General features: G+C 41.7%; 1 protein-coding gene across 1 annotated transcript; it reads right to left on the bottom strand.

The window, feature by feature from the left end:
* Positions 1 to 213: 213 nt before the first annotated feature.
* Positions 214 to 27,983, bottom strand: SNX10 (sorting nexin 10). The gene is made up of 7 exons (XM_061464825.1): positions 27,871 to 27,983; positions 18,547 to 18,598; positions 12,517 to 12,603; positions 9,956 to 10,056; positions 9,162 to 9,260; positions 921 to 1,136; positions 214 to 453 (listed from the first exon to the last, which is right to left on the bottom strand). Exons 2-7 carry the CDS (start codon positions 18,568 to 18,570, stop codon positions 375 to 377), a joined length of 606 nt encoding a protein of 201 aa, XP_061320809.1. The 5' UTR covers positions 18,571 to 18,598; positions 27,871 to 27,983; the 3' UTR covers positions 214 to 374.

Below are 27,983 nucleotides of genomic sequence, written 5' to 3'. Positions count from 1 at the left end.
TATTTGGTATGATATACCAACTTTTAAGTGAGGAATTAAGTTTACTTTTCAGATCTAAGACATGCACGGAACTGAGGGAAATACTGTAACTGCCATGTATGTCAGCAAAGCATGACTTACCCAATACTGAAATTTTAATACCTAAAAAACCCCCTGAAATGTAATAGGTAGCGTGTAGACCTGAATCAACATAATGGAATCAACAAAGAAATGTTATTGAGGTTTGTTTTGAAAATTTTATAAGGACATATGGTTGTATAGACGATGCTTCTTTCAGGTACACCTTACCGGCTCACCCGTGTTTGCATGGTACACATAACCAGAGAAGAAACTGCTTTGCACTGTCCTTAAGCTAGCAATGCAGGAATTATTTTTCATGACTCTTCAGAAGCTGGGCTTGTTTTACATCCACATGAAATGCTGTCATCACTAGGTCCGAGCCCGGAGGATGAACTGCAGAGAAGCAGAGAGTGAGGGGGGGGAGAACAAAAAAAAAGGGGGGGGGGGGGGAGGGAATAAAAGGAGGAAATTGGTTTTCACAACACACTCAAAGCCTGAGTAACAGAGGAGAACTTTAATTATCTCCAGTCACAAAGAGAGACAGGAAATTTGGACTTTTAATTAGCCATTTGGAGTGCAGTTGGATATTTTTTTAGCAAGATAATTTAAACGCGAATAATTCAAGTCTGACTAAATGAAATTCACATAATCAGAATGCAGATAATTGAATTTCTACTGCATTCATTAATTCAGTGTGGAGGTGTGTGTGAAGACTTCTATGATGAGCTGTCACAGCTCAATAAAATCTCAGTCAATTAATTTTTTCATTATCTTAGTATTACATCAACAAAAAAAGTGAAGCATGCGTGTGTGTGTGTATGGATATATAATCTCCGAAAGTGAGGAAATGCAGAAATCACCTCTCTGAATCAGAGTCTGTGTCGTTCTTTCCTTTTTTTCCTTCTTCATCTTCTTTAGGAAATCGTCTGTTCAAAGAGGCAAACTTATGAATCGCATCAGCAACAGTGTATTTGGTCTGTCCAGAGACACAAGCCTCCATATCTTCTGGGCTTAGCTGAGTCTGTAAGAAGAGGTGAAGCCTACTGTCTGAGAGCAACAGTGCATCTTGTAGGATCCTGGAAAAAAGGGGGGGAAAAAAAGTTCCAGTATTTTTATATTCATGCACATACACACATATAAAGTGTTCTACCAGAACAAACTGTAAACGATGTCCTGCTTTTAAGTTTTCAGATGAATCCTAAAATCAACAACAGGAGGTAACGAACACGTTAAAATTATGAGGTGTGTGTTACTTTCTTGCTACGTTATTTGGAATTTTAGGTGAGTAAAAACACAAAGCTAACAGGCACATCTGCTGTTAGAATAACTTCAAGGACATTTCTTCCATTTAACCATCTGTTATTACCACACGGAACAATTAATGATTTTTAGGCAGTTGGAGGCATATACTCTTACAAAAATTTGGTCTCCATTTGGGAACTTTTTGTGTTTGTTTTAAGAGCTAAGCTTTGCTAAGAATTATGTCACCAATTTCTTTGGTGGGGGAAAAGAAGTGTGTACAGAGACAGAGGACTTCATATACATGGAGTGTCAGGACTTTGAGATACCTGGAAACAGCAGAGACAACACTAGCCAAAAATCATTTACACTTTTGCACATACGCATACATTTAAGCTAGACTGAAAATGCCAATACTGAACACTGGTTTAAATTTATTTGCAATTTTCAGGAAATATAGGCATCATTTCAGCTATTTTTTCAAAAGTCTGTTTTAATCTTTGTTTTAGATGTATTTTAAATTAAGTCATCACATAAATTTAGCATAAAGTATTTACTTACATCAAGTGGGAGTAAACAAAATATAATACATTCCAGTAACACAAAGTTGTAGAGATAAATTCTCAGTCTTTGTAGAGAGTTGTAAGATAATTATCATTATTTTTGGAGGGGGGAGGTGGGGAAGAGGAAAGCAACTTTTCTGCAACATTTCTCTGAAGAAGGAATTTTTTAATACACAAATCCTAGAATGATTAACAAGAGACTTCTTAATTTAATATGTACATATAATCTTACTCATGTAATAGTCATCAGTGCCTATGACCATGCCAAACAGTGCTCCATGGAAAATTATTAAAGTACCTTTAAACAAATCAAAACTTTTACGAGTCAATATTTACTTATTTCTACCCATTTAGATTACAGCCATTACGAAAAATGTCACTGCTATGCAGTAGGAAACCAGAGAGGATGTTAATGTAAGAACAAGTAAGAGCAGAAAGAAAGAAAAATACTGCATTCTATAGGTACTCAGACTAAAATGGAAAGTGTAACTGAGTAGTTCTTCCTCTCAAATAAGATTAATGGTGCGTTTGCACTGTAATGTTTTAAAACAAGTATGTTCTGAAAACTGTTCTCTAAAGTGGCCAACATTATAATAACGTTAGTAACACACAACAGGATTTGTGGCTTCATCTAAGCCTCCAAAAATCTGCCAAATAATAAGACATATCTAGCTGAAAATGGGCAATATTCACGTACATGCACATTTCATTTGCCTAGGTAAACACACGGTCTCAACCAAATAACTCAAACTTTGACACCTTCCAATGAGGAAACGTCTGCAACGGCCCTAATGATCTACCAGGTGCATTTGAAGTTCAGTCTCAGAAGGAGCAGATTTCACTGAAGTTCAAAATGAGCACGTTCCATACCTAGAGAAAGCGTTTTTAATCTGATCTAAATTCTCATAATCTTACTTCACAATAAACATAGCAAATAGATATCTGTAAAATCATTGCACACAGTGTATCAATATACAGAAAAAGTTCTTCATAGTCAGCAAAGCCAGCAAATGCTGAGTAAAAATGATTTAAACCCCAGAATTTACAGGGCTACACACATTCACAGCAACAGCTTCACGAATACAGTTTGAAAAGCCATCATTCAGCGGCCACTAAAAGAGGATTTCAGCCTTGGCTCTTGATAAACGTACATTCCAAACAAAGACAAACACTGCAACAAAAAGTAAAAAAAGTATCATTCCGCACAATAAATCCACATTTATAGTTTATGCAACTGCGGGAGTAAATATTCTACTTCCTCTTTTCTTCCTCTTAAAAGAAGAGGAAAAGTAAAGCTGGAGTTTACTGTAGAGTAACCAGAGTTACTGTTTTTCCCAGGCTTAAGAGCACAACGAGGGGATGCACATTTCTGCAATTCTAACATTTGCGTGTCTAATATCAAGTGACCCAGCAAAAAGCCAAGACATTAAAATCTGTGGATGGCATTTAGTTTCACGGATTTTCCTCTTACCATACCTTCAAAAGTTTCCTGCCAACCAGTGCAAACACAAGTAACTAACTGTTCATGAAATTACGCTACACTTACAGCTCTGTTGCTGTTTGAAATGTTATTTTATTTTCTTTATAAAATAATGGGTAATCTTTAAAATTGATTTTAGATGGTTTGAGGCATTACACCAGAGAAGTAATGAGCACTAATGTCAGTGATATTGGACACAAATTCATTTTAGCTTTATTTCATGTCCAGTACAATTCTGCTAAGCCTTGAACTGCTAAAGCACTGTTATTAACTCAGCAGTAACCTAACACATGGAACAGCAAACAAAACTGATAAGAGTACAGACTGATCAGGACCTCAAGGCTACTGTCCTTTTTCTGCAGCTATAATTCAATTTCCAATTTTACTTTACATTGGTCTCATTATTTCACAGTAATTTTCTTTTCTGCTTCATAGTGCCATCTGGAGGTGAAAGGATTGAAGAGAAAGCAAGGCAAAGAAATGGAAAGGCGATCATAAAGCCAATCTCTCACACACACACACACATATATGTTCATACAGGGGGAAGGGACAAAACACCCAGTGCATTTTGCAAACCATTTAAAACCACCCTGAAAGCAAATACACGAACCTTTTTCACCCAGTGGCACCCCTGAAGCATTTCTTCCTTTTAATTAAAAATTAATGTGCCTTTCCCACCCCCTCTGAACCAACAGGTTAGATTGCTTCTTAATTGCGTTCTTCAAGCAATCAGAATGAGAAATAAATTCTCTGCTATCTGTAAGCATTATGCTTTCCTGTTCAAAATACTCCTTCAAGGGAATAGCCACACATTTGTCACCAGATGGTACTACTAGTATTAAGTGCTGGTGTAGCTGTTGCTCTCTAGGGCTTTTGCTGTCCTGGGGACCCAGTGTGTGAAGGGTTGTACACCTAAAAAAGCAGATCTGGCTCGAAGGACTTGAAGAATCAAAGTCACAAAACACCAGCTAACAAATTAAAAAGGCAGGAGGAGAGGCAGTGTCACAATATTAATACTCGGATGTCTCAGCAGAGACTGAGCGCGTGCGCAGCTTCGACACAACCAGTAGCACTCCCAGTGCTTCTCCAACAGTTTTATTACAGCTGGTGTCAGTGCAAAGCTGCTGCTACAGCGATGTAAATCAGCTCTCGCTGCTGCTGTGCTAATGGAAGAGTCACGGCTCACGGTGATAATTCCTATAAACTGACTGAGCATATTTAAGAGAACAACAGACTTTCAGCGCACGCCTGGAGTAGGAACCAAAGGCTAAATCCTGCAAGTCTTGATCCCATCAGCAGTCATTACTTGTCAGAGATCTCGCTCCTCTCAGCCAGACTGCTCACACGCATAATGACTACTTATGTGATTAAGGGGGCTGCAGGATAAGGCTCTACATTTGAATTAGAGATAATGAAATCATTTTTTATTCACAGCCACGTGAAGTCTTGTTTGTAAGCTTTCAGTAAATGCTCGGGATCTCCAAACCTTTAAAGAAGAGGGACCGAAAAATGTCACTTCACAACCAGAAGAAATAATGTTATTTTTGAGGAAACGCTGGATACTCTACGACTATTTCGCCTTCCCCATGTTTTGGCAAGGACATTTACAAAAGACAAAACATGTGTTTTGTCTTATTTGGACAAGGGCCAAAATCTGGTTTTCTTCAACATGATTTTATTAGGTATATTATACACTGTTCTGCTGGAGGAGAACAACATATGGCTGAACAGTACAACTTAATCCTAACTAAAGATTTCCTGTATCTACTGTAACCTAATACAATGACAGATGCACGCTCGCATGTGTGTGGAAGGTTAACACTCCCGATTTTGTTTTCGACAAATTTACTCTACCCATTTACATCATATCATGAGAGCAAGTGGGGAGAAAAGCCAGGAGCGGAGAGGCAGGGAATGACAGCCTATGCTGTGGTGCCCTCTATTGAGCATCCAGCCCCTCAGCCCCAGCAAACAAAGCCCCAGTTTCCTCTTAAAATAAGCCAACTGTGTCTTCTCCTTCATTTTTTTATCAGGGAGGAAATATTACTGATAGCAAGCAACCGTGAAGCAACTGTTGGGCATCTGATAATGCATACATTTAGGAAAAGATTAAGCGACATGCGCCTGCTGGGCATTACTCACTTTGCTCACCAGACAGGAAATATGAGCAAGGCTCCATTGGAAAGGGGCAGCCACCACTCGCTTAAGGAGATCCCACCTGCCCCATGGCCACCGATGCTCCTGCATTGGCCCTGGCAGGCCGGCATCCATCCCCTTTGGAGCCAGTCTCCTGCTTTCCACATCCCCAAGAGAGCACCCAGCAGAGACACCTCCAGCAGGGTCCTCTGACCCTGCACCAGCTCTTGCCTGTGGGACTGTGGTGGCTAAGGTAAGGAGGCTGAGGAGGAGCCACCTCCAGGGAATGGCTCTGCCTTAGGCAGCCAACTTCTGGGTGGCTTGCTCACTCCAGCACCAAGCGAGCCCAACACAAAGCCACCTGGAGCAGCAACACCATGGATGCCCTCCATCTCCCCTGGGTCCGAGTTACTCAAAACTCCTACTATCTCTTCCACTCCATCATAAACTGCATGCTTGAACACTATTGAAGACTAACCCTTTTTCCTCAACAACACTTTTTTTTGCATCCAGCTACATTAAAAATAAAAAAGTCAGTAATGGAACCAAATTTAATTTAAAACAGTTTTGCTTATTAGTTTTCTAATAAGCAAAGCCAAATGAACTTCTGTGAAGGTAATCTAAATACCACAGTTAAACCTGTGCAGCTACAAAGGCTGGAAAGCAAAGAGGATTTTACAGAACTTTATAAGATAGTGTTTTAATTTTGACCTCTAATTTAAGAACAAGCCTCCCCTGTGAATTTACAGACATCCTCAAAGGATGAGGATACTTACCAGGAAAAACACATAATTTTCCTTATTCTTACAAAGTAATTCATAATTGAAGAGGGGCTAGCTGACTTCCGTTAATGCAAATGGCCTCTTGAAATATTAAATTATGCCCAGACAAGAAGTGAGCTTTACAGCTCTTCATCACTCAGAGATAATAACCTGCGAGACAAGGTCTTACCCTGCATTTGTGTAGTAAAGCCAAATCAAAATGGGACACCTGTTTCCAGATTTCACCAAAACTCTACAGAGCTTTGCTTTAGTTTCCAGCTGTTGGCCCAGTTCTCACACTACTGTGCTCAGATCAGAGATGCTTTACAAAGGCTCCATCTAAGTACGCACCTTGCCCAGCGCTAACTTGTTCTGGAATGACACGTGAAGGAGGACAAGAGCCATCCACATGTAGGCAATATGGAGCTGCTCCCAGGGCCAGAAGACAAGTACCAGAGAGCCTCCAGCCACTTGATCCTTACTCCTCAGGTATGTGGCTCCTTCCTGCCTGGGCAGACACCACAGCAACCTGCTCACGCAGCAACGGGCACAGGGCACAAAGTGAGACTGTGAAAGATCTAAACTATATTTCAGGGAGAGCTTGGATCCTGGTAACCTCACAAGGCACCGAGTTCAGAGAGGAGCTTGGTTCCTGCATCACATGTGGCCTTTGCAAAATGTTACCTGCAAACCTCTCCCGTGACAGGTCCATGTAAGGTTGGATGCTCCATCCCTGGCAGTGTTCAAGGCCAGGTTGGACAGGGCTTGGAGCAACCTGCTCTAATGGAAGGTGTCCCTGCGCATGGCAGGGGGCTGGAACTGGATGAGCTTTAAGCTACCTTCCAACCCAACACATTCTGTGAATCCCATTCCTTCCCACTGCCATAAAGAAACATCAGCATGGCTGTGAGCTTCTGCATGGTGACTGCCATCATTGCTGAGGTGCTTTGCAGTTCTGAGTTACATCACTCCATGCAATTACTTTCTGGATCCCTTTTCATCCCCTTTCTACTATACCAGGGAGATACCCCTGGAACTGCCACACTACAAAACATGCCTAGAGCTTTAGTAAAGTCAAGTGTGTACGTGTGTGTATGCATACACTTGTTATACACATAATTATACACACACTTGTTAACTATCCCACAAATTCAGTTTCAGAGAAAGAAATCATGGCAGCCTAGCTGAGCAAGTGAAAAGATGCCTTCTGCCTGCAGCAGGAGCACAAAAGTGCTAGCCAGCAGAGGGCAATGGTACAGCACACAAAGCGCCAAACCAATCCATCACAACACAATCCCTGATAATTCCTTCCAACTATTCCCCAGGGCCGAGAGAAAGCTGACACCTTTCTAAACAACATCAAGTTCAAATACTTAAATCATCACCTTACAACAGCGATGTCTCTTTTCTCACTCCTAGACTAATAGCAGCAAGGTAAAACACTCCACATCCTGCCATTTTCTGCTGGCACTACCTTTAAGCTACAGACATCCAAAATCAGAGGGTGAGAATGTGTTTTAAGAGAATCTACCTCTGTTTTGCCTTTTGAAGCACAGACAGCAGTCGTAAATACTTCTTATGCTGAAATACTATCCCTAGTTACCAGACTGGCCTCTTTGCTCTTTTAAGACAAGTGATTTTGGAAACGCACTACTCTATGGGGCTACCACACCCTTTGCATGACCATTAGTATTACTGCCTCTGGAAGCAGTCACTCTATTTCACTATCCTTCTTTCCTGAGCTGCAGAAAAAGCCTCTGATGCTTTTTTGCTTTCCCTTCCCTGGCTCGCATGCCTTCAACCAGTATTTATTGGCTATCCTTTTGGCCACAGATCCTATATAACTGTATACAGAACATTACTCCTGCAGCAGTTAGTTTTCCCTGTCTTCAAGCTATTAAGCCTAACAAATATACCTCAGGACCAATGATTTGTTGTCTGTTAGGGTGGCTTATAATTAGAATACACTGACTGGAAAAACAGTGGGTCTAACACTCCTCTACCTACTGACTACAAGACTTAAAGCCTGCTTAAATTATTTGCTTTTTCCCTTTGCTTGTGCAGTTCCAATTCACAGAGACACTGATACTGAAGGCAGATGAATAGTCTCTACTTGCAGTGTTTTAGCATGCCCTAACCCCGAGCAGTGACTAAAGAGCGCCTGCAAATGTATGCACAATTCCTGCCCCAGCAGCTGTGAGCAGCCTCCTCTCACACCAGCAGTGCCAGGGTACCACGAGAATGGCAGAGGAAGCAGAAAATTACACCAGTGGGGTCTCTGCCACTGCAGAAGGTGAAGTGGTTACAGCAGTGGGACTGAGGGATGCAGAACCGAGACTCATACAGTACTCCCTTGTAACACAGGTCAGGCTCTAGCTAAGTCTGATGAATGGTTTTATACACATTGCAGCTGTACTGAAAATGATCACAGCTGCTAGAGCTTGCTTATGTTAGTGGGGTTGGTAAACAAAGTAACTGGCATTATAGGAAATACCTGTGTTAGGAGATCTGGCTACAGAATTCTCACAGGCTCTTAGCTCACAAAGACACTGATTCTCCACAGACATGAAGAGAAGTATGTTTCTTTGTATGAGACTATCTAGCTTGCTCTTGAAAGCTAGAAATAGACGCCACAGTGAAAGATCTCCTAACCTTAGTACACAACTGCAAAGTGACTTAAATCCAAAACTATTATTTATAGCTATCACAATGGAACACAATAGAAGAACCTCAGCTGAAGCTTCCTCTCAGCCAATAGAGCTGAAGTCACGTGTATGAAATATGACTGTGCAAATAAAACCAAGTATGTAGCATGTACAGATGACCACACGGTGGCTCTCAAGTACCAGAGATGAGCTATAATAAACCAGACATTGATGACATCATAGAAATGCCAACATCTCCAGGATAGGCTGTACTTACTTTTCCAGGAATTCCTGCAGACCCTGCCGGCGATGGTCCACGTGATGAGGATTATTCATATTGAAAAAGGGAGTCTTAGATGGCAGGTCAGGTAGCTGTCTTTATAAACAAGAAGCAAATATACAGTTTAAACCAAATCTGAATCAGCAGAGGAAAATGCAATAAGCAAATGCCAACCCTGAGCATGTGCAAATCATGGGTCATGTTCCAGAAGCTCATGAAATCAAACCTGGGAACACAAGGCTGAGAAACTGGAGGGCTTCTCACACACCTCAAAGGGTAAAGGAAATTAATCTGATTTTTCTATTCTGGTTGTTAAGCCTCCATGCATATCTGGCTGGGTCTTTAATAGTCCTTGCAGAACCTAAGCGCATTCCAAAAGAGAGGACACACATACACTTATGCTAGGTTCCTATCTCTCCTACTTGTGCACAGCAAAAGGAAATGCAGATCAAACCTCTTACAAATAGAGGCTATCACTAAAAACCACATTCAAATCCAGGTTGGATGGGGCTTTGAGCCTCCTGGTCTAGTGGAAGGTGTCCCCGCCCATGGCAGGATGGTTGGATCTGGGTGATCTTTAAGGTTCCTTCCAACCCAAACCATTCTGGGATTCTGGGTTTAAAGCAGAGAAAATGCACACAAGCAGAGAAAATGCACACAGTACACTTCTGCAGTAAGAAACACTGGACACTTTCCAGCTTGGATTTCTGTAATTCTCAGAATTATGATGAAACAATCCTCCCCTTCTGTAGTTGACATATTATCAATTAACCATATATCAAGCTGCTTACATCAGCACTGCATTGCTCTGAAGCCTCTGTCGAAGCCAAACAAACTCTCGGAAGCGCCGTCTGACGCAGGATGTTTTCCTCGTGAAGCACATACTGTTTGTCTGTTGGGAAATCAAAAACTTTTTTAATCAGTAAATCAGCTTAAGATAAAGTGCAAGCATGCCATTAAAAACACACCCAAGATGCTAATCCCCGAGGTACCAGTGGACAGCTTGACATTAATTCAGTTTAGGTTAAGGACTGTGCTTTACCTAGGGCAGGACCGGTGACAGTTTCTACTGCTTCTCAGGGGAATATATTTCATTGTGTGCTTTCTTTTCAAAAGCAAGAGATCTGGGTTACGGTACAACTTGCAATAACAGGAAATACGATCTCTGTCTATTCTAATTATAATCCTGCAAACAGTTAGCTACATAGAGTACTTCCAGTGTGCAATCTACTTAAATCAAATCAAAGAAACCAATGTGACTGCTCTCTGCAAGTAGGAGCATTTGGATTTTTTCCCGCAGATCACTATTAATCCACTAGGGGAAAAAAAAGCTAATTCATCAAAAGGGAAACAATTCACGGAAATTAAATGCTTTTGCCAAATTGTCCTGTGGAGCGTACATTTAGATGAAACCCCACCTGCCAGACAGGGCTCCGTTATAAATGTGCTGCAGTCCAACCCACCCTCAATCACCTTGCAGGGGCCACAACTCCTAGACAGCCACATGATGCAGACTGCAGAGGGCCCAGAGATGCCAGCTTTCTGGTATAGATGAGTATCTGGGATACTTCACAGTTTAACAAGCCTCATGTTATAAGAGCTGGGCAGAAGTGCAACCCAGCTGGCAGACCCAAGATTTTGAATGCATGGAGAAGCCTGGAGATGGCAGAACTAACCTAGAGACTTGGTCTCTGAAAGCACTTGGCATTGTACTGGTAGGAAGCTGAGTGGATGCTTTTCAGCCTCAGAGATGCCCAGTGCTGAATCATGTAACACTGTGCTGGTTTTGGCTGGGGTAGAGTTAATTTTCTTCATAGTAGCTAGGAGGAGGCTATGGTTTGGACTTCTGCAGGAAACAGTGTTTGATAACACAGAGATGACTTAGCTATTGCTGAGCAGTGCTCATATAGGATCAAGGACTTTTCTGCTTCTCACTCCACCTCCACCAGAGAGTAGGCTGGGGGTGCACAAGAAGCTGGGAGAAGACACAGCCAGGACCAAAGGGATATTCCATACCATATAACATCATGCTCAGCAATAAGCTATAGGGAAGGTTGGCTGGTGGGCCTCTGTTTAAGGACCAGCTGGGTATCGGTCAGTTGGTAGTAAGCAATTGCTTTCATTTGCATCACTTGTCTCTTCAGTTTTATTTCTCTGTGTTTTCTTTTTCACATTTTTATTATTATTTTATTTCAATTATTAAACTGTTCTTATCTCAACCCACAGGTTTTCTCACCCTCCTAATTCTCCTCCCCCATCCTGCTGGGGCAGGGGGAGTGAGAGAGCAGCTGTGTGGTGCTTAGGTGCTGGATGGGGTTAAACCACAACACACTGAGTCTAAATGACACCACTGCAGCTTAGCAGCCCCTGAGAAAGCCATAACATACTTCTAATAAGAGACACCAATACCTCTGAAACAGTAACACAGCACCCACCCCACCACATCTACAGAATTCCTATTTACCAGAAGTCAAACTGCTTTGGAACCAGTACTAAACCACATCACAAGACTTAAGAGTTCTGCCACACAGGAGAAAGGTAAGATGGACATCAAATAAACCACCATTTGACTGCTTGCTGTCATTATGCTGAATGTTGAACCCTCCCACACAGGAAAGAAATGCTTTTGGTGTTGTGCCAACCATTAACCATGTAACTCAGTGTTCTCAAATCCCTCACCTGATAGCAGATACGCTTTTTTTTTTTTTTTTTTTTTTACATTGCATTTAAAATCTCTGGAACTAGATTTAGAAAACAAGGATAACTCCTTCTGCACATCATTCACCAAAGAAGAATAATCAACAAAACAACACAGTATAGAGGACAGATTTAAAACACACAAGAACCATAATTCCAAGTGCATTCCCATTAACAAATGGTGGACTACAAGGATAAACCCAAATGTAGTTACTTGACATATCCAAGCACCCTTAAACTAGCATAACATGAATATCAAGGCACAGAGAAAACAACCCCAGCAACCAACTAACTTGGCAAAAAGAACTAAGGATAATTTAAAGTACAAATAACCAGATAATTACTTGAAAATAAAGTCTTTCTTCCATGAATACCAGAACAACAAGCTAAGAATAGTCTGTTGCAAGGCATTGCAGAGTGCACACGTGAACACAATAGCAGGTTCAACTCCCAGCTCTGCCAGACTTGTTGCATGGCCTTTGGCCAACCCACCTTACCTGTTCCACTGTGTCTCAGTTGTTAAAAGGACAATAATATCCTCCAGCCTCCCAGAAGTGGTATATAGAAATTCCATTAATACCCCAAAGAGAACCCTGGCTTGGACAGAAGCAGCAATAAGAGCCCTAGGAATCTGTGCTGACATTTTTATACTTACATGAATAAATATCTCATAGTCTACGTAAGAATGCCATGAGTCTCCTTTGTGCGTCCTGGGGTCTCTCACCAAGACAGTTACAAATTCCTGCAAGTGCATAATAAAAATCAAGCAATTAATTTCTGAAGACAAAGGCAGCCTGAAAGACTCTCTTGATTGCTTTGCTCTTCCACAAACTGCTGTGCTCAGATTAAAAGCTGAACTGCTGCTTTATTGAATCTTGCAACCCTATAAAAGGAGAAGCAAAAAGCAATGAATCATCTGAGCTACACCACATGACTGGGAAATTCTTTGCCAAATTTCTATCTTAAGAGGAATATTTCAGATTAAGTAATACTGTGAACAGTCAGACATGTTTCATGCATGGGAGATATGGTGGTCTCAGTAGCTACAAACCAAAAACCTAATGTTCAAAGTCACACGTGTATGAAAGAACCAGGCAGGTATTTTAGGATTTTCCCACACTTGCAATCAGTGTTCACAAAAAATGTGTTACAACCTGCCCATGTACCCAATATTACATATAACATTTTATTTGGTCCTTTTTTTAGGCACTTTATTTTTTTATCATTTATGTCCACTTTTTTTTTTTTATCTTTTTTTTTTTTTATCATTTATGCCACTATGGCACTTTATTTTTTTATCATTTATTTCAGGGATATGAGGTAACTGCTCAGTATCTCCACGAGGATCCAAAGAAGTGCCTTTTTCTACACCCCAAATGACTTGCTCCAGAACAGTGGAAAAGGATGTAGCACTATTAACTGCCCCAGACACAGATTTCACACAGGGAATCAAGATCTCAAGCCCAGTGTCTCAGATGTTGTGTGGAAGGGGATGAATCTTTCCCCTCTGCTGCATATACTTCCTAATACACCAGGAACTTAAGCCATGGAGTAGAACCAAGGGTGCAGGATCTGGACACTTCTCTCCCAGTCTGCCCATCAACCTGACCAAGAAAGCAACACAGCTGCACTGCAAACCAGAACTTCTCATTTTGGGAGGTCAATATAGAGTATTTGTTGTAGAGGTTGTCATATCTAGTCCATTTCCTTGTAATTCCTACATTTACACAGTAAGTTAGAGGGATCCCGAAGGAGTGAGATAGACCTGTGGGCATTACTGTAATGTGACCAAGCACCACTAATAGGAATTGGAAAAGGCTGAAGAATTAAATGCTTCTGAGACTCCTCAGCTAATGACCATGTGAAAACTTGTACTGTATTAAAAAACAAAACCAAAAAGCCTACTAAATCTGTATGTTTATACTAAGACGGAAAAGGTTTCTTTAAAATACAAAGGTTGAAAGTATGCTTAACTACCTGCTGTTTACCGATCAAATGAACAGACTGCCATTCTCCAGTTGCATAAACAAGCTATTCACCCAAAGAACTAAGCCAACCGCTTAATGTCTCAGCTAAAGAAAAGCTTATCATTTTAACCTGTCGATACATTCCCCCACAAGAGAAAGGCACTGCACAAGACCTTCAGGTACAGGAACTGACTGTGGGAGGAATGACAGTGTCTCTGGTAAATAACATGCTTTTTTAGTACATCTTTGCATAAATCAAGAAATCTTGAACTAGAAGGCTCTGAAAACATGTCTCTCCATGTCCAAACTGCAGACGTCAAGTCAACCTTTCACTTTTCAGCCAAGTCTTCTCCCCCCCCACACACTTCAGTGTGCCACCAGCAGCAACCTTCCATGGACTGACAGGAGAACAACGACAGCCTTGAAAGGAAAAGATGTATTTTTCCTGAGTGTTCACTGCACTCTGCGCATGGCAGAGATGTGTTCACATCCTGGATTAAATAATCTGTCGCTCTGATTTCCAGATGTGGCCTGATGGCTGGATACAGCTCGTGGTTTTATCTCACTTAGCCCAGCTTCTAGTTGAAGGGGTGTTTTCTGCATTATTGCTGGATACCCTCTCAGTGTGTGTCATGAGCACCTCACCAAAGGAAGCCCATCTGAACAGCTCCCACCACCTCTGCTGCTTTTTTTCCTTACTGAAAAGTGCTAGAGGCCTGATTCTCCTCTGGAGCTTTTTAACCCCTTGCCAACATGGCACAAGAGGAACAAATGAACAGAGCTCTAATCACGTCTACCAGCTAAGGATCATGCCTTTACTTTTACAAAAGTGCTAGTGGGAACCACGAGGAAGTTATTCCCCCTCCTGAGCAGATCCTGAGCAATATGCTGAACACAGGAGAGGAAGCCATTTGTTGGTTGCTGTTTTTTCTGCTTGCCTCCCTGTCTATCATATTTAGCACACATATATAGGTATGACATACTTTCAGACCCACCATAACATCTTTTCATATCTGTGGTTTCACATTCTCCCAAGTTTTTGTGCTCCCCAGCCTCCTACTTCCCCATGTCCCACTCTTCACCAGAGCTGCAGCTACTTCCAAACATACTTTCTTTTCTTTCCTGTACACTAGATGCATCAGTCCTGCAAGTGGGAGAAGAGGAATTATGCCAGGAAGCTTCAAATGGGGCACGGCTCTCCCCTTCAATTACTGCAGCCCAGAAGTCACATCTGCAGGTAGCCTAATCATAACCTAACCTCAGTCTCCTTCCATTTATCTACTGCCCTACTGACTCCTCATTGCATTTCCTTTTGTTCAGGTTCCCCAAATCACTTCATTTCCAAGTAACCTCCTATAACCCCCTCCTTCGCACAGAATCAAAATAATCTTAGAAGTAAAATGCTTCTTTCAACCTCTGTTACACCAAAGTATTATGGTTAAAAGTTGCTATTGGATATGTTGCGGGCCAGCTACAGGTTACCTTGTCAAGCATTCCAGACGAGATGATCCACACAAAAAAACTCTACATTTTTAATTTCCAGTTAAATGGTCACCAGTTTCAATACTGAAGAAGTCAAGCACCCTTCAGACTCTACCTATTGAGGAAAAGGTACTGCTGTACATACTACAGCAGGCAGGTGTCCAGGCAGCATAGCACTGAGCCAAAAGCCAAAGCGATTCATGGTACGGCAGAGCACCTCAGCAAATGGCATTCCTCATGCACAGTCACCGTGAGCTCCAGTTTGAAACACCAGGATTTCAGCAGCAGACTGGGTAGTTCTCTCCCTCCCACCTCCGTTATTTACCCAAGAATACTGACACTGAGTTCAGAATGAAGCAAGATAAACATTAAGCAATTAGAAAACAACCCCCAAAAATGTACAGCCTTTCTCAAGATCCATGGTTACTTCCTCTAATAAACATCTCAAATCCAGGAAGCATTAATTCCAATTCCCATTACAGTTTCTCTGCTCTGAAACAGTGGCATTGCATACATAGACTACGCCTCTTCTTTTAACCTTTTAAAGCCTTCTCCAGGATACAAGACTCCACTGGGACAACAGTACTGATTTAATCAAAGCAGCCCCAATTGCCCAGTATAGATGCAGATACACTGCCAGAAAAGGTGTTTATGGTTCCCTATCCCTATAAAAATAAGCTTGTGAAGGCCAATATTATATATAAGCTACGTCAGGGTCCAAACAGTTGTTGTTCTATGCCTAGTCCATCCTGTTCACTGGTCTCTGTCACCAGATTACAGCAGTTTTGGGTAATAAATGCCTTTCTCCCCATCTTGCTATAAAAACTAGGATACTCTCAATAGGCATGTCTATCTTCAAGTAATGCACCACTCACCTAGAGGAGGTGAGACTGACCTCTTCCTCCCACAGTTCACATGAAGACTAACTTAATCTTTTGTTACAAGACCGCACCGCAGGGTAGCTGTACAACTTGGGAAGCAAAGCCCAAAGATAGCCAAGGTTCCAGGGACTTTTTATTTCATCAGCTGCAGTCCTTTTCAAGGTCATCTTCCCCCCACCCAGTTCTGCATGGTTTTTCCAGAGTTACAGATCTCGCTATTTTGCCACATTACTTATACTCCCCATTTTGGGGGTTTGGAGGTGGTTTGGTTTTGGTTTTTGAGGGGCGCAATACCTGCATGCCTGTCATGCATTCAAGAATGATACATGTTCCATAATGATAAGCCAAACAATTCTCTCAAACCCAGAACATACTGCTGACAGTTCAAAGTGTCCAAGCTTGGTAGTAGAGGCCTATTGTACTGGACACAACACAGTTTCAACATAGATCTACTGGGAAAAGTGTTATCTCCATTTATCCCTTCTTCCTGGAAACTGGAAGATAAGCATAACATGTTCATAAGCAAAACACTTCCGATCCAAACTTCTAGTGCAGTAGTTTTGGTATGAATCCCAGCAGCCACACTGGCCCAAGCGTGCTCATGAAGAAGTTCAAATCTGCCCCAAAAGTAGTTGTTAACTTCCACAAAAAGTAGTTGTAACTACTTAACATGCATGAATCAGCAGAGCAGCTTCTCTGGCTGGATGTGCCTTTTAATACCTGGCTAAACCAGCCAGTTCAGACATGGCACTTGTGGTATTTTCATACCCTGTCCTAAAGGCTTGGAGCAGTCCAAGTAGTTGAGTCACACATAAAGGACAAAACGGTCAAAGTGATCCCCAGGCCTGGTTTACACCTACTCCCTTATGGCTACAGCCCTGTGCAAAGAACAAGGGCAGCACTGAGGTCATGTAGAGGCAAGCACTGAAAACTGAAATGTTCCCATTTGGATTTGCCTCAAAAGGAAGACAGGCTGAGAGACCCGGGATTGTTTAGCCTGGAGAAGGGACAGCTTTGGGGGACCTTACAGCAACCTTCCAATGCCTAAAGGGGGCCTACAAGAAATCTGCAGAGAAACTTTTCACAAGGGCATGTAGGGACAGGACAACAGGGAATGGCTTTAATCTGACAGAGGGGAGATATTATGAAAACATTCTTTACTACGATGGTGGTGAGGCACTGGCACAAGTTGCCCAGATAAGTTGCGGTTGCTCCATCCCTGGCAGTGTTCAAGGCCAGGTTGGATGGGGCTTGGAGCAACCTGCTCTAGTGTAAGGTGTCCCTGCCTGTAGCAGGGGTGTAGGAAGTAGATGATCTTTAAGGTCCCTTCCAACCCAAGCCATTCTACCATTCTAAGAATACACCATAAAAGCAGCTGAAGCAAACACAAGAAGAAGACTTTATCTTTCCCCCAGCACCTCCTTCTCCTCTTGGAAATAGAATCATAGAATAGTTAGGCTTGGCACAATGCAAGGATTGCTCAGAGACAAGAATAAGCCAGAAGCTATATTACATAGAATTTAACCATAAAACCTGTGTTTCTGAGAAGCCTATTTTTAACATTTTCCTATTAGGAAAACAGGAAATCTGACATGGAAACATCTATTTTTAATATGGGGGCGGGAGGGAATCTACCAAAAGGAGGAGGGCAAAAATAATCTCTCACTAGATGATTATTTGCATCAATCATTCCAGCTGCATTTTAATTCAAATCTCTGTGCCCAGGACCATATCAGGTGATAACCTCATGCTCCATGGTGCCACGGTTACACATACGATTAGTCAATAACCCCCAAGGAGTCATTTTCCACAAAGCTTCTGAGGAAAACAGAGCTTCTCATCAGGCTGCCTGTTACCAAAAGGATCAACCACACAGAATGTGGGGCTTTTCATGATGGGAATGTTGGCATCTTCACACATGCTGAGTATCAAGTCTGCTATGACTGGGACAAAATCTGTTGCAACTTTTAATGCTCATTGGGACTGAGCAAAAGTGAATGTGCAAGTGTGATTCTTGTGGTGCATGTATCTGCTCATCAGAGTTCAGACCCAGCTCCACCCAATATGTCCTACAGGACTGATGGAGAGAATAGAGAAATCCAAATTCTTTTACCCTGTCTCAGTATCCGAGTCTCTTATGCAGTCACTCACTTGCCTTATCTCTGATCCAGTGAATATTTGATTCTTCCATCAACCTTTAGCAGAAGGAGCTGTCACTCCAGAGCATTCTGTACCCTTGCAATTAAAGGCATGAAGAATACAACCAATCTTTCCTGGTCCGTGTGACACTTAATGAAATTCAATCCACCACCACTAATCTAGAATAATTTTTATTAAAGCTTAGACATGACTTACTTGTTTTTCGTGTTTTGGTGTCATCTTCACTGGTTTATATTAAAATATTAATCTGAAAAAAAAAATTAGACACGAGATTGGCATTCAGTGGTTATTTGGAGGTCATTAGTACTTTTACTAGACATTAGTAAAGAGCAGAGAGTGGCACACATACCATGAAAACATGTTTGCATTAATTATATCTAAGAGTTCCTTCATGAAAAATATCCCATTTTAGAAGGACTGGGTTCGTCCCCTTCTGAGGATACCTGTCATACACAAAAGCCCAGTGGTGCCTGTCCACCTCTGGCGGTCAAAGCTTCTTCTCATTGCTCTGAGAGCTGCGCTGGAGCTCAGCTTGCCCCCGCCTCCCAATAGCTCGGCACAGCCAGCATCCCCAGTGCACAGACACAGCCCAGGCAGCGCTGCCTGCGCCTTGTTCCCAGACACAGGTCTGTGTGACTGTGGCCAAGGTCCAGAGACACTGGAACATCTGAGTCAGCAGAATCAAGAGCCCCTCTCAACCGTTTCTTTGAAACGGAGGTAAGTAGAGAGACAAACTGCTTGGATCCTGCAGGCTAGCTAAAACTCAGGCTACATTTCAAGGTGTATGTGGTGGTCAAACCTCAGCATAGGGAAGTGCATAGCATAGCCAGGACAAATTAAAAAAAAACACCATTAACTTATGTTCTAAGTCTCCTCTTTCACTGGAAATCCCAATGAATTTTTACCCACCTCTGCAGTCCTGCAAACCAGCCGGTTTGCTCTGGACAGGTACTCACACAGGAGGAGCAGGACAGCTTTATTCACTTGCAAGTTTACATACACACTGCCTGCCTAAAAACAACTGCCATGCGAAAGATCTGCAGTTTGCCTTTCCCCTTTATTTCTCCCACATGCCATGGAGCCACTGCCAGCTAACACCTACCCTGAGCTATAAACACACCCCATTGCCTCCTGTTAAAAGTCAGCCTCCTCCTACCAAACTGAGAGCACCCACACAGGATCCCTCCTTCACCCCAGGAGCACAACTCCCTATACTGGTGCCATGGTAAGGATGGAGGCCACTCGAGCAGGAGAAACTGAGCAAAATCCTCCTGTACATCACTCCAGGCAGGTGCCTTGCACTGGAAAAAGGCGAATTTGCAGCTTTCTTAGGCTGTTGCCAGATGGCTGCAAACTGTTCACATGTGACCAGGGAAGACTCATGGCTATGTTTTTGGAGGTGGCTTGCTAAGGCTTAGCAATACACAGCTTAGAGCCTCTCGTTATTATACAACTATATATCTAGGTCAAACCCAGCTAAGGACTCCTGGACACCCAACCCCTCTTACAAATGCCTAGTTTTCAAATTACAACTTCACCTATTTTAATAAAGCAAAGCACAAAGATAGGCACACATATATCCATTTTACCAGGAAATTATTTTGGAACAAATGTATCTTTGTCAAATTTCTCTAGGATCAGTTATATAAAAATAGGATGCTCTGTCTCCAAATAGAAATGTCCATACACAGCACTTCACATCCTAACAAGTGCCATCAGTACAGCTCCCATCTTCGTAAAGCCACCATTTCATTTCTATGACTGGGATGGCACTGATAAAAGCACAGAGGAATAGCAAAAACCTACACTCCTATTAAATTGTCTTTTTTAGTTTACTCACTGCATTTATGCTAACTGGGGTGCAGTTGTAAACCAATACAGTTTTGGTTTGGGGTTTCCTTTTCTGCTCTAGTTGAATGTTTTGTGGTGGTGTTTTTTTAAATGGCAATTCCATGTATTTTTTCTAGTTATATACCTTTATTAGATTGTGCAGGCTCGTTCTCTCCTGCCTCTTAGCCGATTTAAGTAAGAAATTATGCAAGCCCAAAATACTTCATTCCTGACACTGTCAGTGAATAACAGGGCTGAAATAACACATTTCATCTTGTCGTCTGTTCTTCTAATGAACGAGTTATATGCTGGTGCAGGCTAGAAAGAACAGTTTAAACTCCAAACAGCCATCACAGTTTTAAATATTTAATGATTAAAATGAATATTTCAGCACCAACAACCTTCCCAAAATAATTGAAATACATCATTTTTTCATCAAGTAATTCGAAAGAAAATAAAAAGGAAACCAAAGCCCACCAAAGCTGCCTTTTCCACTGATTCCAGCAACTCCAAAATTGCTCCAGTCATGCTGCAGTCACTCGAACACATACTGAATGCGGTATTCTGTCTGGTAGCAAGGCATGCATTTTGGGACTTAACACATGTAGAAACGAGAAAAGCAGAACAGTTCAGCTGTCTGCTTAAGAACATGCCTTTTTATCTTTAGAAAAACCCTACCCAAAACGCCGGTGATGGAGAGAAGCTGCCTTCCGAAGACAAACAGAAGGCTGCTTTTTACTCATAACAAGAATAAATCACTAACAGAAACGAACCAGTGCTGGGAAACAGAATCAAAACAGGCAGTGGTAGATCTGCAGCTTTGATAAAACACTTTCTGCTGTGACTGGGGGAAAACCTCATTGCTCCGAGTAAGTTTTTGTTCTGCTTCTGATCTATATCAGTCTGAAGAGGACTTTTATTATTATTATTGGTTGCATATACTTAATATAACACCTGCTGCTTGCAGTATAGATTTTTGATGGTTGTTAATTGCATAATGAACAAAACTGCCAGGGAACAGCTCCACAACTGCCAACAATCACCACGAAAATGCAAAATGATTATATAGGATGAATTGCCATGCCTCCTGTAGCCTAAGAAGAAAAAAATCCGGGAGGGGGAAGCCAAACACAAGTACTGCAGGTTTTTTTTCTTAGGGATAATAGATAAACTGCAGTGTTGTTTGTAAGGATAATAGATAAATACGACTATTATATTTTATTTCATATTTTAGATTTTATTTTATATTTTAAAATCCAAATTAAAACAGATTACTTAATATTACTAGGCGAATACCCCTTTATCATGTAAATGGATTGCTGCTAATAGAGGACGTAACTTCACTCCTACTTTCTCAAACTGAAAGATGGAAACTGAAGCAATACCACAAACAAATGCATAACAACTTGCCATAGGAACAGCACAAACAATGGGAGCCCTCCCGGCCACTTCATTAGTAGCTGTGTTTAGTTGCACTGAAATTTCATTGTTTCACTCATTGCTGGGCAGTGGCCTGTGAAATGTTCTTGTCTGCTCTGGGACTGCTCACTGTGATTCCATATGGCCAGTGTTTTCCCTCAGCAATATATGTCGATCTTAGGCTCAAGAATTAACCAAAGGTAGGTGAATGGATATTTCTAAACATATAACTAAAAGACCACCTTCAAGTTTTAATGGGGAATAGGGATGTACTTTTAGACTGTGGTCATGATTGAAAGTCCTACACAGTCACAAAGTCCTCAGCTGCACTTTCAAGGTTGTTCCCATCGCCAGTATCAAATGAAGCTTTCATTCAGAGCTTTGATGTGACCAAGACAGAGAGCGATCACAATTAAATCTCTAAATACTTAAAGAGCTTTCCTGAATTTTACATTTTGCTTACCTTAGCACTTGTAGAAGAAGAATTTTAACCTACAGCCTGCAGAAAACTATATATAGGTAGCATACATTTATACATATAAAATGAACCATTCTGTGATGCCAAACTGACCACATCATAACATCCTGCACATAAAGGAATTGGGTACACTGCCATCACAGAAGTACTGATCCTCTTGATGGGGGGTGGGGGGATGTTCTATTCAAATGCTGTCCCCCAAGCAGGGACTTCCAGTCAATACAGAGTAACTCAGCCTCAATGTAAGAGGATGCCTTGTACTTCATTCATCTGGTCCAATTTAATACCTGGGGTCAACCCAAGGAGTAATGAGTTCCTTTCTGTCCCTCACTGTCCATGAACAGGATGGTGAGGACTAACTCTAGCCTGCACAGGTCACAAAGCATCCTTCCTTCTTTCATCTACCCTGCTGGTTATCTGCCTCGCCTTCCCTCAGCAAATCACCATAAGGGTCTGCTCATCAGAAGCGGAAAGAATATGAAAGACATCAATATTTTTATCTAAACTCAGCACAGCACTTAGGTGTCTGCAGACTGCTTAGTTAAGTCCACAAAATAAAGTGCCCCTTGAGCAAATCCATCTCACTTCCCAGGCTGAAGGTACTGGTTTCATCAGTGTTACATTACAGTAGCACCAGAATCACTTTGCCGCAGAGCAGGAAACAAGCACGCTGTCTAAACTGCTTTTAAGAGCTTTCCAAACCTCTGACAGAATTCACACACCTTTCCTCCAACTGCAAGGCTCCTCAGAAACACACTGCCAAAAATCATGTCCTTGTGGCTGCACTTGAAATTCTGACTTCCAGCCACTGCTGCCAAGATGTTCACTTAACTACTCTTTCCTTGCAGGATTTCACTACATTTGGTTGCCAAATGCTTGTCTATGGCCACCAGGTATAAGACAGCTCCTTTTCAAACACTACAATTTTTTCCTCACTCCACCATTCATTCCCTAGTGCTGCAGGTTTCCTGCCCATTAAGACCTGGTTTATCAAAGAATTTATTGGGTCTATGTAAAAAAAAAAAAAAAAACACAAAACAAAACCAAACCAAAATCAAAGAAATTTTCATTCATTTCAGAGGAGCCTCAGAATTAAAGAGTTAATCAAACACGCAGATTTCCTTCTCCCCTACTAAATAAATACATTACATGGATTACAGTGTCAGGTGTGGGTCACAAATTTCCAATTACAGTGCTAGTATACCATATTCTTAATTTCCTTGAGTTAATACCATACTGCTGGACAGCAGTATGACTCACACACCAAGCCTGTCTGAAACCTCCAAAAGCCTGAAGATGAACAAGGAAGAAGTACTAAGAAATCTGTTCACAGTGGGAAGAGAGCATCAGATGTTTCTTCACTTTCCTGTTTTCCCTTTTTTCTTTTCAGTCTCAAATTGCAGACATATGCTCAACCAAAGGATTTCTGCAGTTTCAGTGCATGTTGGTTCTAATGCAAGAGAACGTTGGCTTTCTTGCATTAGAAAATACCAACAGTATTTTCTATACAAACAATGACAGTTTGGGCTTTTTGGCAATGCCTAGAGAATGGTAACTGTGGGTCAAAACACTGAAGGAACAGTAAATAGCAATTATTTATTACTCGGGCCTGATGCTTGCCATAGCTTCTGCAGATAACCTGGGGACCACTCAAAACGCTCCTGCAGTTCTGGCTCCCGTGTTCTCCAGGCAGCCTGTCAAGCTGGTCTGCCACATGAGCCTGCCTGTGCTACTCTTTCCAAACATAAAGGTGAATAATAAGTAGCTTAAACTACACAAAATTATTTTGTAGTGTAAATAATTGCAGGTTTTGTTGCTAAGGCATTTTCAGAAGGCTAACAAAGACATGAGACAGTCTTTGAAGGGAAGTACTGGTGAACTCCAAGGTAAAGTCCCAGTAAGCCTGCTTGCTCCAGAGAACTTGAGCTAGGAGAAGCGGATTTCAGAAGCAGCAGAAGCCCTGGCAATCTGGCAAATTCAATCATCTTTCAACTACAGCCATACTCAACATGTGAAATACTGGATAGGCACTGGAGTTTTTACTGATACTTAACACAAACAGGGCATACCATTGGCAGTAAAATTACCTTTGAAAACAAAGGGAAAGTAGCAAGTAATTTCCAGCCTAAAACCACTTGCTTACATAATAACTGAGTACTTCCCAAATCAAAGTTCTGCTCTTGAGATCTTACTGGATACACCAATGAGAACCAGCAAATAAAATCACACAGATAACCCACCCTGAGATATTTTTGTATGATGTCAGTTAAACAATATCTCGGACAGCTTTTAGTTTTACAAACTGGATTACAAACCAAACAGCAGAGATTTGTAAATAGAGACTAAAGAATCAGCATTTCAGAACGCTGACTAAAATCCCAAGACAAATCTTGAACGCTGCTTCTGAAGGAGGGCTTATGTGCAAAGAAGGTATGTTTTACATTCTTAAAAAAAAATCATGTTTCTTACAGGAGTTAAATATTTCATTGCATTCTATCTCTCTGTAATAACTGATTTTTACTTATCACAGGAAAAGAAGGGCTGATGGAAGCTCTATCTTTGCTGCTGAGTAAGCAGTGCAGAAGTCAGGAGACGCTGTGCAGTCTTACTGCAACATTTCTTCCTCGGTCTCCCAAGTGCAGAGGCTGTCATCACCTGACCCTTTCATGACTCACCCCCTGGAGCATCTTGAATCTCTTGTGTTGGAAATTTCTCTTGTTTTGCTCATTTTGAACTCTTTTAACTTATGATATGAATCTTCTCTGCTGCTTGCCTTGCTGTCACTTAGCACTGCGTATTTTATCTTGATTTTCTTCTTGCTGCAGATTTCCTTTATCATACCATACCAGCTATTTTTTGATGTGCCACCTGGTCCCAGCATCCACGCAGGAAGTGTGGGTGCTTGGCCTTGTCCCCAGAGAGGAAAGTCAAGCAAAAGCAATAGTCTTGGTGATAACCACAGAATTAGAAGCCCCAGTCTCCTGAGGCGCATCTGGGGAGATGGCTGGGAAAGACCAAGCACAGACAGAGCCAAAAATAAAATTAACAGTTAAGATCCTGAGACGGATCGATCCGAAGCAGTCTCTATAATGCAGCTCAAAACAGTGGGGAACAACAGGAAATACTGCCATCAACACAGCATGCTCACCAAGCATTTCAATCAACTGTTCAAACAGTTGTGTTTCTTGGGTCTTTTAAGCTGACCAGGCCCATAACAGATCATTATAGGAGTTTAGCTGGATTAGATGTCCAGTCTCTCACACATGGCAATTCACTCGTCAGTCTCCCTTTCCTTAAGGAATGCATCAGATGGCCCATCGTTACCGTAAAAACCTCACCTGTGTTGCATCTGAGCAGCTGCATCCATACATTGGACTAGTTTATGAGCTGGATCTATCAACAGTTAAATTAACCATTTAAGAATGTATTAACAGTGAACTTGATCAGGCAGCTTGCCTGTTCAACGGGCCTTGTTCTCTTTCTAAGCTGGCTTGTGCCATTGGATGAAAACAATATTTATGAAGTAAACAGCGTTACTCATTGCTCAAGTAGACAGTTCTGAGGCACAAACAGCATATGGCCAGAGGAACTTTTCATGAGGCTGACCAATAAGAAAGCCAAGCTGAAAATCAGTGATTTATTGTCCATACCTGTAGATTGTCTACTTCTCATTTCTTTTATGCCTACTAAACGTTAAGGTGTGATTTTGGTTACTTTCACCCCAATTATGGACCCCACTGCTGCACCATGACTTCACGAGACTGGCATCAGCCCTTGACCAACTCTAAGCATGGGAGGCAAATTCCTGGTACAGAAAACTCTTTTCAGAAAAGCAGCACTTGGGTTTGACTGCTCTACCATCACAGCCAAATCACAGGAGCCCCTGGCCAGCCTGGAACCAACACTGACTCAAGGTCATGCTGGAAGGGCAGCAAAGGTAGAAACCTTCATGTCTGCAGGACAAATATGGCCCACAGCTTGCTTTAACAGTACCTAAACCCACATGATTTTTTTCCAACATTTATTTTAAGTAGACCACTAAGTGGTCTGAAGGGCTTTTTCTGCCTTTGGCAGGAGAAAAACTTCCCACTCATAGAGCAGGTGCTGCCTAAATGAGCAGAAAGCACAGATTTTAGTTTTAAACCTGGTCAGTTCAGACTGTATGTGAAAACAATGGTCTGAGATGAAATTGGTTTGTGTTGTTTAAGTAAGGCTTGTCCCAGGTTCACTTAAATGCATATACTTCACACCAAAAAAAATAGTACAATCCAATCTCAGAACAACTGTCACTTTATATAATCACACCTTTAGCTATACCAGTTGAAACCTACGCATTATGTATGGGCATGTTCAAATCCTACAGGCAAATCCGCAGTAAATGTCTATCACATTGCTGATGGGACCTGCCAACCACCAAGAGATCTTTTCCATCTCTACCATTTTGCAGAATCACAATGATGCTGTGGGGACAATGACTTCTCAGTCCAGAGCTAACAGGCATCTCAGAACAAAACCACAATCAAGGCAACTCAACAAAACGAATCGCCTTGATGAGGCGGGAGCAGAAGGCACCACTTACGGCACATCCTTCACAGCTGGAAGCCTATACAGGAAAACCTCACTGCAGGTACCCAGACTAACTGGTCACTGGCAGTAACTGTTCTGCAGTATTGATGCAATTGGGTCATTATGGCCAGTGGAAATGGAAGTAACCGTTACTGACTACATACTCTGCTTTATAGGCACGTTTCAAATCCTGCAGCACTTTATATACAAGCAAGTGCTTTACCTACCCTGAAAACACTCTGTAAGGATAGTGACCCTTGATAAGGTCTGTTTTACTGATCTAGCAGAAAAACAGGAAAGGGAATGGTTGTCATCTAGCCTAAAAACAACACAGCTTCTGCAACTCTAAGAGCCAGCTATTAACTGATTGCTGAAAACCAGAATTTCTTCTGTATGAAAGAGAGAATAAGGCTATTAAAGGAATGAAAGTTACCCAGTTTAGCTGAGCTTATGGGCAAAAGACTGCAATCCTTAGAGCTTATCTTTGCTAGAAATCCAGTGAACAGGTAATCATACACACCAAAGCCAATTATCATTTTCCACACTGCCAACAGACTTATATTTCAGACAAGACAGTTACCACCCAAGGTTAGATTGATAGAAGCTTTAGTCATCCTCAGGTGATCAAAATAATTCTGCAGTGTTCAGAAACACACTAGTGCTTTTGCTGTCATGGTCTAAGGGCATAGGCAAGACAGGCCAAAAGCAGAGATGGTGTCTTATATGAGAGACTAGAAACACACTTGAAAGTATCTCAGAGCCTGTTAAGCCTCAAAGCTGTATTTTTTCAAGCAGATGCGTTACTCTAATAAAAGGTATTCAATGCGCAAAACTCGCTGTGGACAAAGAGTTCTGTGGTTCTGGAGAGCCTGGGGAATATGGAAGAATCACTTCTGAAAAGAAATCATTGCTTATGCACATAAGCTATATAAAGCATATTAATATTTTTCAAATCTCATATTTTAATTCATAGCAAAGAGGAAGGCAAAATTTGTCTGTGGACTGAAGCCTTAAGACTACCTTTATGTTTTATTAAAGATAGTCCACAGTAATCCAAAAACACTCTTTATAGTTACCTTGCATGAGTTACAAGGTTTGGTGCGTGTATTTAAGGCTACTTTTCCTGAGAAAGTCAAGATACTTTATTTGCAAGCTGGCCTGAACTATTAACACCTATTTACCAGGGTTTGCACTAAACCCCTGTGATTCAGCTGTGAAAAGATCACCAGAAAGACCTCAGCTGGGAGAGGATCTTGCATCCCTACTCTAAGATTTAGCCTTGGAGTACACCCCCAGTGTAGACACCCTTTTCCTGGCCAGCAGGTCAAACAGATCCTCC

Source organism: Pezoporus flaviventris, unplaced genomic scaffold (assembly GCF_033815535.1).
Source record: "Pezoporus flaviventris isolate CSIRO_AGI_PZ_B2104156 unplaced genomic scaffold, CSIRO_AGI_Pfla_v1 ptg000037l, whole genome shotgun sequence".
In the NCBI taxonomy this organism is placed as follows: domain Eukaryota; kingdom Metazoa; phylum Chordata; class Aves; order Psittaciformes; family Psittacidae; genus Pezoporus; species Pezoporus flaviventris.
This window is presented reverse-complemented; position numbering and strand designations above follow the sequence as displayed.

Bases quoted from the DNA above. Each gene is read 5' to 3' on its own strand.
- SNX10 (XM_061464825.1), bottom strand. From the start codon at position 18,570: ATGACACCAAAACACGAAAAACAA. The intron at 12,604-18,546 runs GTAAGTCATGTC...ATGCACTTGCAG, and splicing joins CACCAAAACACGAAAAACAA to GAATTTGTAACTGTCTTGGT. The intron at 9,261-9,955 runs GTAAGCAGCTTG...TTGTTTATAAAG, and splicing joins CAGAGCAATGCAGTGCTGAT to ACAGCTACCTGACCTGCCAT.